Source organism: Erpetoichthys calabaricus, chromosome 7 (genome assembly GCF_900747795.2).
Source record: "Erpetoichthys calabaricus chromosome 7, fErpCal1.3, whole genome shotgun sequence".
NCBI lineage: Eukaryota > Metazoa > Chordata > Cladistia > Polypteriformes > Polypteridae > Erpetoichthys > Erpetoichthys calabaricus.
In genome coordinates this window covers 38,358,359-38,373,921 of record NC_041400.2, presented here as the reverse complement: position 1 = coordinate 38,373,921, position 15,563 = coordinate 38,358,359, and the positions used below count along the sequence as shown (strand labels likewise).

Sequence of the window (15,563 nt, the reverse complement as noted above, 5' to 3'; positions counted from 1 at the left end):
ATATGTATTACATCTTGAGCATACAACTGGTTAACAGACATGTGGATTATCCAACACGAGTAATGTTAAGAGTCACCATTGGGTTCTATAATGCCATAAACATTTTCTCTTTTTCTTCATGAAAACAAGAGATTAAATTTGTTTCTCAGCCTTCATGAAAAACTTGATGGGGTAGGTAACATATTCTAAAATTATGATTTATTCCTTTAAGTTTTTAGGGAGAAGATAGTTGTGAGACTACCTTGTACTGAGCCTTTTCTTCGGCACCCATGACTTGTATAAACTGGTTTAGCCTTTCATGCAAGACACACAAGTATGGTGGTGGTTTTATGTGCCAAACCATCACTGATTACTTACCAAAATGTATTCTCATGGCTGGTCTTTTTTTAAGCTGTTTTCAGAGTTGTTGATAGCTATGCTGTCTTAACAGAATAGACTTACTGTAAGGCTATATGAGCATTGCAACCCTGAAATTGATTATCCTAGTTTGACAATACTCATGTGAATAGTTATAGTAGTTTAATTTAATTATTGCTTTCCTTTATAGGCCCAGTTTGGAACTATATTGGACTACTTTAAAGCTCTCCGGAAAGCTGCTGGCCTAAGTCCCTTAATTGGTATTCCTACGGTGTTTCCAGTTGTGAGTGGGGACTTCTTCACTTACGCAGATAGAGATGACCATTACTGGAGTGGTTATTTCACATCCCGTCCATTTTACAAAAGGCTAGATAGAGTCATGGAGTCACATCTGAGGTAGGTAGACAATTATTGAAATGTTACTGTGTGTCCAGCAAAATGCTACTATGTAGGAGACATTTCAATTTTAACATCATATCATGTGCTTTTCTATTTTGGTTAATAACTTCTGGGAATATTGACTTGTGCTGTTGATACATATCAGTTATATAATGCCATGTGTGTTTGGTAAATGTACGTAACATTTGCTCAGTGATGTGCTCTGGTTGCTTTTAGCATTGGAAATAAGTATTGCAGCCTACTGCATTATAACATCTAGATTAAACTATGTCATGAACTGTATGTTTCATATTGGCATATTTTAATACGCCTCTTGTCTTACGAAATGCAATGATGCATCCTTCCCCCCCATGATTGGCAGAGATTTTGAATCCACCCTAGGTAAAATATGTAAAATAGTAACAAGCAATACATTCCTTTGGTGCTGCAGTTTTGTGTTTCTTTCAACTAGTTGCCCCTAGCTCTGTTGTTAGCTGGTTGTTAGCTTTGTGGACATCACCTTTTGCTTTTTCCTGCCATTGTACAGATGACTTGTTGCATGGATATTAATGTACTTGTGTGGCATAGTTCTTAGTGTTTTTGCTTCCCAATGCCAGGAGCCATTGATCACGGAGTGCGTGAAGTTTGCATATTCTCTGTCTTGGCATGAAGTTTCTCTCTGCACTCAGCTTTATTCCCACATCACAAAGAATTGCCTTTCAAGTTTAATGCCAACCCTAGACTGCTCTGAGGGTGTGAGGATGGGTGTATTCATGAGTGGGTGCTGAAGAGAGCAGACTTACTAGTGATATTCAAAATGAGTATAAATATTGTGTCTGCTGGAGGATCTTTGCTTTGCCAACCACAGCTGAAACTCGTGGAATTCTGTTAAATTTAGAAAAAAAAAGAAAATGAATCAATTCAAATCAGACACTAAGCAAAAGAAAGCAAGTGTCAGAGTCCTAGCCTCTTTCAACCACATCCTGATCCTTTTATGTTTGGCAATGCCAGCTGAGTCACTTCATGGCATCCTATAGCCCTATTTATTTGTGCCACTTTCAATAGATTTACATGTTATCAGACTTAGGGTCTCGTGTGAAGTAGTTATACCAAATACTAAGTAGAGGTTCTCCATTTTTACCTAATGGAAGTTAAACTCTTATCACTTTTTTTATTGTGATCAGTGATCACATGACCAACAACAACAACATTTATTTATTTCTATAGCACATTTTCATACAAACAATGTAGCTCAAAGTGCTTTACATGATTAAGAAAGAGGAAAAAGACAAAATAAATAATTAAAATTAGGGAACACTAATTAACATAGAATAAAAGTAAGGTCCGATGGCCAGGGAGGACAGAAAAAAAAAAAAAAAAAAACGCCAGATGGCTGGAGAAAAAAATAAAATCTGCCGGGGTTCCAGGCCACGAGACCACCCAGCCCCCTCTAGGCATTCTACTTAACATAGACAACCTCAATCAGTCCTCATTGTATTCAGAGTTCTCGTGGAAGAATTTGATGATGACGGTCACGTGGACTTCTGGCCTTTAATCCATCAATGTAGGGACATCACGGTGCTTTGATTAGGTGGTGATGGCGCAGATCGCCACCACAGAAAACAGGAAAAAGAACAGCAGAGAAAGTGGGGGTTAGTACAGATTTTGGAGCCACCATGAATAATAATGATAATTAATTGAATATACAGAGCATCAGGATTTAACTAAGATGAAGCTATGAGAAAGCCATGTTAAAGTAATGTGTTTTCAGCAGTGTTTTAAAGTGCTCCACTGTATTAGCCTGGCGAATTCCTATTGGCAAGGTATTCCAGATTTTAGGTGCATAACAGCAGAAGGCCGCCTCACCACTTCTATTAAGTTTAGCTCTTGGAATTCTAAGTAGACACTCATTTGAAGATCTAAGGTTACGATTTGGAGTGTAAGGTGTAAGACATTATGAAATATAAGATGGAACGAGATTATTTAAGGCTTTGTAAACCATAAGCAGTATTTTAAAGTTAATTCTAAATGGCATAGGTAACCAGTATAGTGACATCAAAACTGGGGTGATGTGCTCAGATTTTCGTTTCTGAGTTAACATTCTAGCAGCTGCATTCTGCACTAATTGCATTCGATTGATTGATTGATGAGGCGGGGCTTCTTTGCATGATTCTAACTTCACAAGTCTGTTTGTGCTCCTATGCATTTCTTCCTCCCATATTGGCTCTGTGCTTTGGAGATGACTTCCAGTCCTACCTTGATAAGAGGAAAAAAAATTGCTCTGAGGTATCTGGAGTTCTTTGCATGTTCCCACAAGGCTCTTCCTGTCCTCATGGTTTAAAAACCTCAAGAGGAGGAGGAAAAAAATGTGACTCTCGATGTTAAACATACAAGCTGTTTGCATTCAGCTTTCTCGCTTTATTTACCACTTTGCCCATTAAAATATTTTTGACTTTTTAGTGTTTCTTTTTAATGAGTATCCTATATAACAAAGGAAAGGAAACCATACTTAATTCCATTTAAACCCATATAATGAGTGGAATGTACTCATTATATTTTCCAAAGTGTTTTTTATGTGTACCTGTGGTATGGTATTGTCTTTCTTAATGCTTTTTGAGTGTTAAACTCTTCTCTGTTTCCTCTTTCAACTTCATAAGCAAAAGTATAAATCTTTCTGCTATAATATTTTAAGTGCTGAGATGCCCTTCTTCAAATAAGTTTTTTTTTCCCCACATTGGATTTGTCCACAAAGCTTGAGATTAATGTATTGGATCTTTGAGCTGGTTACCCCGCCACAATGTTCAGAGCGATTCCAGCATCCAGTCCCCAAAGAGAGTACTTTCTATTGCCAGAAAGAAGTACCAGGTTGAATTTCTTGGCTCCCAAGAAAGTCGATGAACCTGTTTGCATCAAAGAAGATGCAGAAATGCAGGTGCCTAGATTTTAGAATTTGTAAAATTTGTTGATTGGATCAATGTCCTCTTACTGTCCTGCCAATAATGGAAAAAAATGGCAGTCTCATGGGGCAAAAGTAGTAATGGACCAGAAGATGAAATATACCGTATATGCTCACATATAAGTTGGGTCGTGAAACACAAAAAATCGATCATAAAATCAGACCCCAACTTATATGCTTGTTCAAAAATGTGACACTTAATTTGGTTTTTTTTTTGGTTTTTTTTCCATCTTCTTGCTTCCTCCAATCTTGCACCAGTTTCTCAGACACATTAAATTTTGTTGCAGCAGCACAGTTACCAATTACTTTCGCTACTTCAATGACATTTAATTTAAAAACAGCTTCATATTTTCTTCTGATTGAAAGCTCCATCATAGATGAGGGATGCTGTTACGATAAAGGTGTATGAGGGTGTGAGGTACAAAAAACACAAATCAGAGCAAACGTTGCTTCAGAATAGTTCGGGTATTACCATGTGATCATGTAGGCACAATAGAGAGCGAACAAGAGAGAGCTTAGGAGCACACGCTAATACAGCACATTGCCGCACCCACATAAAAAAAATTGCAGTGTGCTTTGTGGTTACTCTCTCAGGTGGGCGTTAGCATATCATAATCCCTTGTACTAATAGCGTGAGTTTTCCGCATTCGACTTATACGACCGACATTATAAAATACCAGAAATTATACTGTAAAATCAACTTCTGACTTTTCTGCGAGAAAACTTATCCCTGAGCATATATGGTAGTCAAAAGCAAACTGAGTGTCAAGACCGGAGAGTAAAAAATAATGAAGTGTCAATGCCAAAACACCAAATAAAACTGTAGTCAAAAAAACTTTGCAAGAATTCAGATAACTAAATAAACCTAATCACAAAAACAGTAAACTAACTTTCAACACATATCCATAATCTTCGATAGTGATCTGTCCTTCAATACCAATATACTGTCACCACGATGACATATCATTAACACACAGTCTCTGGCCATGCTCTCTAGTGGCATAACAAAATGCCATGCCTTTCTAACTTCCTTATTGGATAAGACTTTTGGACATAACTACCAAGCCTTACCTGAAAAGGGGAATAAAACAATGTGCTTTGAAGTAGGCAGAGTTCTTCGCATGTTCCCATGTTATATGTCCTGTGCTCATGGCTTGAACACTGTGAGGAAGCTTTCTCATTTTAGTTGCCACTTTGCCCTGCAAATATTTTTGACTTTGTATGTTTGTTTTTTTTGGCTCTTTTTTTTTTTAATAAGTATCATATTTAGGGTTTACCTTAAATTAAGCCAAATGTAATTACATACTGAATAATGTGTTGTGATTTCTAAATTTAAGCCCTTTTTTTGTTGAATTCACTTTACTAAACCTGGTATCACAAACTCCTTTTGCAAAATTCCTTTTAGCTAATACAATTGCTGCTTCAGTTAACTACTCTAATTTTTATACACATAGCCATTCATTAGTATTCATAGCAATGGTCTATTTACAAAATATACATGTTAAAGGTGTCTTTTTAAACAGATAATTAAAATAGGCTCATTAGGAAAGAGAACTATAGTAGCTGAATTCATAAAACATCATACCAGCTGTTGGATTATTATGCCCGGAAATATAAAAGTATCTTTTTATAATTATCATCAATGCAAAGGTCCTGCCATCATTGAAGGCCAATTGTAGTAATAATAATAATTATAATAACAGTGTTTTATTTATTTAGCACATTACCAAAAACCCAAGGTTATTTTAAAACATTGAATTTATAAATTGATACATAGAAAGCCAAAGCAAAAAATGAAATACTTGACATTATAAAAGCACAATTTAAAAATAAAATGTAAATATACAGGTAAATTTGAAACTGTAGGACACCCAAGAAAAGAATAATTATGTAAATAATAACTATTAGGTCTTAATTAAGTTTTTTTTTTTAATATGTGGTGATCAGATATTATTATGACTGGACTTGAAAGAAGAAAGGCCTATGCAAATGAGGAGAGACTTAGGAAGAGTGTTCCTCAGTTTGGGAGCAATAGCACTAAATGACCTGGCTACCACAGTAGACAAGACTATAGCCAGAGGACCTAAAGAATGAGCTAGTACTATATGAAGAATTGCAGAAAGATAAGAGGGGGGGCAAAGCCGTTAAGGTCTTTGTATGTAAGCGTGAGGAATTTAAAATGAATATGAATGATTGCTGCTAGCCAATGTAACTAGAAAAAAGCATGACTGATATGTACAGATTGTATTCTTTATGTCATGGAGCAGGTAAAACATTATCAGGAAAAGTACAAAGTTTAATGTTTAAAGAAAATATGAACAAGCTCAGTTGTATTGTTCAGAATAGATCAAGTACATTAAAATGAGGTCCAATTTTATCCATCCATCCATCCATCCTCTCCCTCTTATCCGAGGTCGGGTCTCGGGGGCAGCAGCTTGAGCAGAGATGCCCAGACTTCCCTCTCCCCGGCCACTTCTTCTAGCTCTTCCCGGAGAATCCCAAGGCGTTCCCAGGCCAGCCGAGAGACATAGTCCCTCCAGCGTGTCCTGGGTCTTCCCTGGGGCCTCCTCCCGGTTAGACGTGCCCGGAACACCTTACCAGGGAGACGTCCAGGAGGCATCCTGATCAGATGCCCAAGCCACCTCATCTGACTCCACTTGATGCGAAGGAGCAGCGGCCCTACTCTGAGCCCCTCCCGGATGACTGAGCTTCTCAGCCTATCTTTAAGGGAAAGCCCAGACACCCTGCGGAGGAAACTCATTTCAGCCGCTTGTATTTGCGATCTCGTTCTTTCGGTCACTACCCATAGTTCATGACCATAGGTGAGGGTAGGAACATAGATCGACTGGTAAATTGAGAGCTTCGCCTTGCGGCTCAGCTCCTTTTTCACCACGACAGACCGATGCAGAGCCCGCATTACGGCGGATGCCGCACCGATCCGCCTGTCGATCTCACGCTCCATTCTTCCCTCACTCGTGAACAAGACCCCGAGATACTTGAACTCCTCCACTTTGGGCAGGATCTCGCCACCAACCCTGAGAGGGCACTCCACCCTTTTCCGGCTGAGGACCATGGTCTCGGATTTGGAGGTGCTGATTCCCATCCCAGCCGCTTCACACTCGGCTGCGAACCGATCCAGAGAGAGCTGAAGATCACGGCCTGATGAAGCAAACAGGACATTTTATTTTTTATTAAATTTGCTAGCCTCAGTATATCTTATGAATGATGTTTTTGGAAAAGCTATAGATCAGTACTAAAATTTTGACTTTGGTATCAATACCGGACCTCAGTAACAGAATGGTTTCAAAACAAATAGAAGATAACTCCAAAACCACCCATCTTAATCAAGCCTCCCCAGATGTGGAGCACAATTGCTTGCCTACCTGGTTCTTCACACCGCACTCAACACAACTTCCCTCTTGATAGTTGTGAAGTCCTGATTTCACCAAAGCAATAGGCCTGGTTGGGTTCCCATGTAAAGTTCTGATCACATCGAACTGTGTATTTTTGTTTCGTGAAGTATGCAAAATGGATGGTGTTGCTACAACCGCAATGTGTCAGGAAATGTTGTTTTGTGGGTGGGGAGTTTTTGAAAGAAAAGTTGACATTTACTTCCACTACTGAAAATCCCAAAAAATTGGTACCATACTGTTTTGAAATTTGGGTTTTTTAATTTTCCAGTACTGGTATTATGCAACTGTAATTTAGAAATGGTCAATACAAGTGAGAAAACCCTTTAAAACATAATGGAGTTTGTGTTGTGCTATGTCAGCATGCATCTACTCGGTAAAAAAGTTTAAATGTTATTTCCATGTTGAAAAGGAGAGAAGGTTACATATACTATATTTCAACTGTATAGCCTTCATCTGGTATGGATTTGAAGGGGTTTATTAATATATATATATATATATATATATATATATATATATATATATATATATATATATATATATATATATATATAACCAGATTTTTATCAGAAACTCTTAGATATACAAGTTTGCATATGTGTTGATGCTGATCATATACATCATACTTTTTTCATTTCTGTCCTTTGAACACACTGAATACAGCAATATTTGCTGTGGGAAAAATAAAGAGTGTCCCAAGTTAACGTCTGACATCTTAGAGGACTATATTTGAACTTTATTGCTGACCTAGAAACTGAAGAGATTTTAGTTGAATGGAAATGACAGTAGAAATATTCTTTCAAAAATTTAAAAAAAGATGCCTAAGTACAGTTATATGAAAAAGTTTGGGAACCCCTCTTAATTCTTTGGATTTTTGTTTATCATTGGCTGAGCTTTCAAAGTAGCAACTTCCTTTTAATATATGACATGCCTTATGGAAACAGCAGTATTTCAGCAGTGACATTAAGTTTATTGGATTAACAGAAAACATGCAATATGCATCATAACAAAATTAGACAGGTGCATATATTTGGGAATACTTAGTTGAGCCTCCTTTTGCAAATATAACAGCCTCTAGACGCCTCCTATAGCCTTTGATGAGTGTCTGGATTCTGGATGGAGGTATTTTTGACCATTCTTCCATAAAAAAATCTCTCTCTTAAATTTGATTGTTGCCGAGCATGGACAGCCTGCTTCAAATCATCCCATATATTTGCGATGATATTCAAGTCAGGGGACTGTGATGGCCATTCCAGAACATTGTACTTCTCCCTCTGCATGAATGCCTTTGTAGATTTCAAATTGTGTTTTGGGTCATTGTCTTGTTGGAATATCCAACCCCTGCGTAACTTCAACTTTGTGACTGATGCTTGAACATTATCTTGAAGAATTTGTTGATATTGGGTTGAATTCATCTGACCCTCGACTTTAACAAGGGCCCCAGTCCCTGAACTAACCACACAGCCCCACAGCATGATGGAACCTCCACCAAATTTGACAGTAGGTAGCAGGTGTTTTTCTTGGAATGCGGTGTTCTTCCGCCATGCAAAGCGCTTTGTTATGACCAAATAACAAATTTTTTGTTTCATTAGTCCAAAGCACTTTGTTCCAAAATGAATCTGGCACAAGCGACTCTGTTTGTGGCGTGAGTGCAGAAAGGGCTTCTTTCTCATCACCCTGCCATACAGATGTTCTTTGTTTAAATTGCGATGAATTGTAGAAGATGTACAGATACACCATCTGCACCAAGATGTTCTTGCAGGTCTTTCGAGGTGATCTGTGGGTTGTCTATAACCATTCTCACACTCCTGCGCATATGCCGCTCCTGTATTTTTCTTGGCCTGCCAGACCTGCTGGGTTTAACAGCAATTGTGCCTTCCATTTCCTGATTACATTCCTTACAGTTGAAACTGACCTTTTAAACCTCTGAGATAGCTTTTTGTAGCCTTCCCCTAAACCATGATACTGAACAGTCTTTGTTTTCAGATCTTTTGAGAGTTGCTTTGAGGATCCTATGCTGTCACTCTTCAGAGGAGAGTCAAAGGGAAGCAGAACTTGCAGTTGACCACCTTAAATATCTTTTCTCATGATTGGACACATCTGTCTATGAAATTCAAGGCTTAACGAGCTAATCCAACCAATTTGGTGTTGCAAGTAATCAGTATTGAGCAGTGACATGCATTCAAATCAGAAAAATTACAAGGGGACCCAAATTTTTGCACAGCCAGTTTTTTCACATTTGATTTAATTTAATACAACTAAATACTGCTTCACTAAAAATCTTTGTTCGGAAAACTCCCCGGTACTCAGATGTTCCTAGGAAATGAAAGACATACCACTGTTACCTTTTTTTGTTGTAAGTAGAGTAAATTATTATGCAGGCTGAGAGTTGTTCCCAAACTTTTTCATATAAGTGTATAAACAAAAACAGTATTTGTTTTAAACAGGAATCACAAATAACTAGCCACCATACCTGTCTAAGTATTTGCTATCTCTTGCCCTACTTGTGCCTTCAGGGCCTCTCCCCTGTATTTATGTGTGTGAATATCTCTGAGTGCATTCCCATAAAGCCTGCTTCTTGGACTCTCTCATTATTTTTGAGGCACCTTTGTCATTTCCCGTCCATTTTATACTTGCTGCCTATGAGGGTGATGCTCTCATCATTCCTCATACAACTTTACTTCTCCCTGAGTATCTCACACTCACACTTCCTCTTTGATTACATCACGACAACCAACCTAACCAATCACACATAAAGAGGGATTGGACACACAAATCTTACTGTTCTATTGTACAGTAAATTTTAAATAAAAGTTCTAGCATCATAGTGAATGCAGGGAAGGTAGGTTTTTTTTCTAAAATTTCCCTTTAATTATACTTGCATTTAAGATGGAGATTAGGTCAGGTTGGTGGGCTTCCAGTTTTTCTCTTGAGTTTTTAGCCTCAAAATCAGAAAGAAGTGATAGTAGTGTTCAACCATTTGTTTTACATACAGTAACTTCCCATATTGTGATTGACTGATTAATCAAATGATTGAACAAAGAAACTTTATTTGTCCCATTAGGTAGTACTAGGGTGTTGTACCGTGTTAGCCATTATGAATGTAGAGAAAAGCTAACCAAAATGACACCTTTTATTGGCTAACTAAAAAGATTACAATATGCAAGCTTTTGAGGCAACTCCAGGCATCTTCTTCAGGCAAGAGGGAAATTTATCTTTAACAGAAGTTCAATAAATATTATAACAAAGAACAACAACCACTTCAAATACATACATGACTTATGTGGGGCATTCTAAAGGTGTACTGCCATAGGCATGAAGGAGCCCCTGCAGCTTCTCTTGACATACTTCTGCTGAATAATTTGTTGACTATAATTACTAAGTACTAATGTTTCACACAGAGGGTGTGTAATGTTGTTATACTGGTCATCAATTTGTCTTCATTCTCTCTTCTGTTGTTATGGGGAAGATGAATAAATAATAAATCAATTAACCATTTTTTGGCAATGTCTTTGGAAATGGTAGTACTTTATTAGATATTCTGGTAAAGCTATCATTTTTTTTAACCTTACTCTCTAGATGAGGTTCCCAACCATTGGATGTGTATCAAAATAACTAAAACATATATTTTTTTAATAAAGTAATACAGTACATGCTATTGATGTATACAAGGAATGTTGAAGTATAATAATTGCTTATGTTGTATTTTGACATAAAAGAGAGCATGAGGCCACCTTAACATTGATAAAGCTGTTCTCATTATGAGTTTTCTTGCCTTTTGCAAGCTTTTGTGAATTGTGTTTCACTCTTGAAATTTTAGCACAAATTCTTTCAGCTTGTCTTTGTGCTAATACGCAGTTGTGAGTGAAGGAGAACTAAACTGTTAATTTCTACTCAAGGCTCTGTTGTCTCCAAATTAATTAAAAGCTCATAAAACCTGGAAGTTTTCTTGACACATTTAATCATGAGCTTTTTACAAAGTAGCAATCAATTATAATAAAGCAGGTCTTTAGCTGGCTGTTCCTGTGCTTTTTAGAGTTCTGGTTTATCTTGGCTCAAGTAGAGCAGTTTTACAACAATAAGCCCTTAATGATGCCGTGTGGGCTTACATGTTGTTGCACGTTGTTGTGGTGGAGTGCACTCATTATATTTTTCGCATTGTCTTTTTTTCTGTGCCTGTAGTGTTGTCGTCCCCGGTGTTCTTTGGGGACTAATTTTGTTGATGTGTCTTGCTGCAGCTTCATAAGAAAAAGTCTGAATCTTTTTGGCACAAAATTGTAGGTGATAAGATGCCATTTTTCACTTAAGTTTTTTTGAGTAAGTCACTGACACGGAGCTCAATCTTGAAGGAATGGATCTTTGAGCTGGTTAACCAATCCCAGTGTTGAGAGAGATTCAGAGTATTCAGCTTGCTTTATGGACTACAGCTTCCAGTCCCAAAAAGAGTACTTTCTATTATCAGGTGCAGGTGCCCAGCTGAATCTCTTGGCTTTCGAAATTGGATGAGAGTGCTTACATTAAAGAGACTGAAAAACATGCATGTGCCTAGTTTTTTAGGAGGGGTTGTAACCACTTACGGTTCTGTCAGTGTTGGGGGGAAAAAAGGCAGGCCCTTGGGCCAAAAATAATTATGGACCAGAAGATGAATCATTGTCAAAAACATCAAAAGTGTTGAAAGCAGAGAGTAAATCATTATTATAAATAAAAGCCAAAAGACCAAACAAAACAATAGTCACAAAAAATTGGCAAGTAGTCTAAAAATGAAGAACCCTAATCATAAAAACAATCAAGAAACTTTTAGCACATATCCACAATCTTCAGTAGTGATCTGTTCTGCAGCACCAGCATACTACTGTTATGATGATATCAACGCACAACTCCTGGCCATGGTGATGCTTAGCAACTGACATCACAAAATGACGGCTCCTACAAAAAACAAAATAATAGCTAAGAAAATAATGTTAATAAAAATGAGCATGTTCCAAACTAAATATAGAATGAGACTGATAAATAATTTCAAAAGCCACGTTTCAAAACTCCAAAAACACCTATACTGAACACTACAAAAATGTATCAATTAAGAAAAATATGTTTAAATGTTTACTCAGTCATAGCCCTTGCAATTACTAACTCATCCTTTCTTATAAATGTTTGAGATTGTCCATTGGAGTAAGGAAAGGTTTGGTCTTTGGTTACTAGTTTAGAATGAATGTACTTTTAGGAGTCGGTTTTGTAAGAATTTTGGAAAAATATCGGCTCATATTTAATTTGCAGTTCTTATCAGATGAATTTAAGAAAGCAAGGTGACCAAATGTTGCTTACTATTAGAGCTGAAGAACAATCCAGTCACTCAACATAATGTCCTACACTGGCAAGCATATGTGGAGGATTACTAACATCTGAAAGAAAAGTTTCCTTCTGTGCATGTGTGTTTGTTATTAGGTAAATATGCAATATGAATAATTCTTTGCATTTATATAGCGCTTTTCTCACTACTCAAAGCGCTCAGCAATTGCAGGTTAAGGACCTTGCTGAAGGGCCCAACAGAGCAGAGTCCCTATTGGCATTTACGGGATTCGAACCGGCAACCTTCCGATTGCTAGTGCAGATCCCTAGCCTCAGAGCCACCACTCCGCCTCATGTGGTTAATAGTTGACAAAACTATTTCTGGTAAGATATGTATTGTACCGCACAGTAGTGTGTGTCTGTGTGTATAATGATTTGCAAAAGTATCCAAATGTTGCTGGATTGCAAATGTTAAGTACACATCTTGTTCCAATTAGTACATGTGGTCAAGATGAAAAAAGCTCGCTTTTTTTTTTATTTTAAATTCATGTACTTTTTTTCCTGTTTTAATTTATTTACTACATAATTTACTCTATCGTCAAAGACAAATTTGAGATAAATTATGTTATCAATCGGAAACTGGAAAACAAAAAGTCATAAAAATAACAAGAATAGTGTGTTGTAAAGGTTTTTTGCCTGAAGTTCAGCTTCTGCAGGACAGGTAGCACAGTGGTCCTCACAGGTGGCGCAGTGGTAGTGCTGCTGCTTTGCAGTAAGGAGACTGTGGAAGATTGTGGGTTCTCTTCCCGGTTCCTCCCTGTGTGGATAGCGCTTTGAGTACTGAGAAAAGCGCTATATAAATGTAATGAATTATTATTATTATTAGGTGTTTCTTGTTCTAAATTTTACTGCTGCTTCACTGTCACCCAAGTAGAACAGAGGTTAGAGGAGGAGTGTGGGGCACATGCAGAACATAGATGAGTGAGAGGTCTCACTAAGTCGGGGTGCATTGCTTTCTGCTTTACAGCCACACTCGTCACGTCAAAGGATTTTGCAGGATTTTGTAGTCCTCTGTTATTTTGTAGAGAAGTTGTCCGTGAGTGACAATGGTCTACTGAGTTTAAGATAATTGTATGCTCCCTATACATTAATTCTGATCAGATTGCTCCTATACACTGCAATTTATTATTTTTATGTATTGTTTTTTTTTTCAGGCAGTTAAAGGGCTTATTAGCCCATTGTCCCTAAATGACAGCATGTCATTGATGAAATGCTTTAAATGCTATTGATGGGCTATGGTATTATCAGGTATTGCCATTAATATGTTAGTAATTGTGGACTTGCAGTTTCACAAAAATAAGAATTGCTGACTACATGTTTATGACTGCCCTTTCTGATTAATTAGAGCTGACTGAACCCATAATAGTAAGGTTCTCAGCGAGGCCCTGTGACTTATTTGTTCACTCTCACTTCATTGTGTTTCTTAAAGTGCAGACTGGCTGAGTATTTGACAGGCTGTCAGCTTGGTTACTCTGCAGTTTCATTTCTGAGAATCTCAAGACAGTATTATTTTATCTGGCTTCACATTCATCACTCAGCGTTAACAAAATAAAGTTGCAATCTTTTCATATGTCAATTCTTATTCTTACATAGTTGTATAGTGCTGTGTGGGCTGCAGGTTTTAAGTGAGAAAAGTTTTTTTTAATCCAGTATGTCCTTAGTAATAGGTGATAGCTTTAAAGCCACACATATCTGAAATAATTCAGTGATGCCAGAAGTGACTATTCAGCTGTTCTCATTTTTTATATTTTATTTTTTTAAATAAATATTACAGTGTGTTTACTTCACCAGCATTGCTTGGCTCTTTTTTCAGTCTTTCATGTTTCATGATTTCCTCTGCTCTGTCATTTCATGCAAAATTTAATTTGTGACTGTGTTTCATTACAGAAAATGCTAAGAGTTTTATCTTAATGTTGGAAGACAACTCTGCGGTTTTATACCAAACTAGTAGTAATTAAGTCTTGCATTCTGAAGCCCTCTTTTTTTTCATTCAACATGATGCTATGCATATAAATAGAGAAATTTGCAGAATACTGTGATTATGTGTGATAATTTTATACTTCCAGTTAAATAATTGTGCCAGAGCAATTCAGACATGTAAGCAAAAAAACATTGCAGGATTGCTAGAAACTGTGACATTCATAATTTCTTGAAGGACATTGGTAATGTATTCAGTTTAAATTATGGAATATAGAAGATAGCAATGGAAAATTCAAGCAAAATCAAAAGATGTTATGCTTCCTGACAAATAATATATGAGCTGGGAACCCAAAAATTCCCAAAATTGACAACAAAATAAAAAAATATATAAAACTTACTTCCTTTTTTATGAGATGTAATGCACGTGCCCCAGCATTTCTCCCATTCGTAGAAACATTTCCTGTACTTATCTTTTGTTAACATGTCTAGAGCCTCCAGGGTTTTTTTCTAGATTCCTTCAGTGGTAGCAAATCTTCTTCCCTTCACTCTCAAGGTTAATTTCAGGAACAAAAGGTGTCACAGGGAATGAGATCTGGTGAATATGGGAGGTGTGAATCAATAATCATGTTTTTCTTAGACAAAAACTTGTTCACTGGTTTGTGCAGACGCCTCAACACTTCAACATAGTGTCACTGATTAACAGTCTTTTCATGGGGAACAAGCTCTTTATGAACAAGTCCATCAATGTCAAAACATGGGGTCATCATTGTCTTAAAAACCTGCCATGGTAGCTTAGGGAAAAAATATTGTCAAAGATGCCTCTGCAATTGTAGAATTAACACAAGAAATATGCACTTAATCAACTTAACTTGATGACATTTAGCATACCGCTTAACCAGACTGTAGGCTTATAATACCCAGCAGCATATTCAAGAGCTACACTCTACTCCTGTACTATCAACCAATTCTGGGAATTTTTGGGTCTCCCATATAAAGTAAATTCATATCTTATTACAGAAGACTAGAATGACAGAATGGTATATGTTACATTTTTTAACAATATGGGTCAATATTGTTTTCATATTGAGAGTGATATTTTATAACTAAGTAATTTTTGATTGTTATTCATGTGCATGTATTTTTCTTTATGAATGTAAACAACGTCAATTTAAAAAAGAATAGAGGTAAGACTCAAG

General features: G+C 37.0%; 1 protein-coding gene across 1 annotated transcript in view; it reads left to right on the top strand.

The window, feature by feature from the left end:
- The window catches only part of man2a1 (mannosidase, alpha, class 2A, member 1), a 516,515-nt gene that overhangs the window by 302,273 nt on the left and 198,679 nt on the right, over positions 1–15,563 (top strand). Inside the window, exon 9 of the mRNA XM_028804824.2 lies at positions 548–753. Within this exon, the coding sequence (XP_028660657.1) occupies positions 548–753 (206 nt within the window). The remainder of the gene's footprint in view (positions 1–547; positions 754–15,563) is intronic.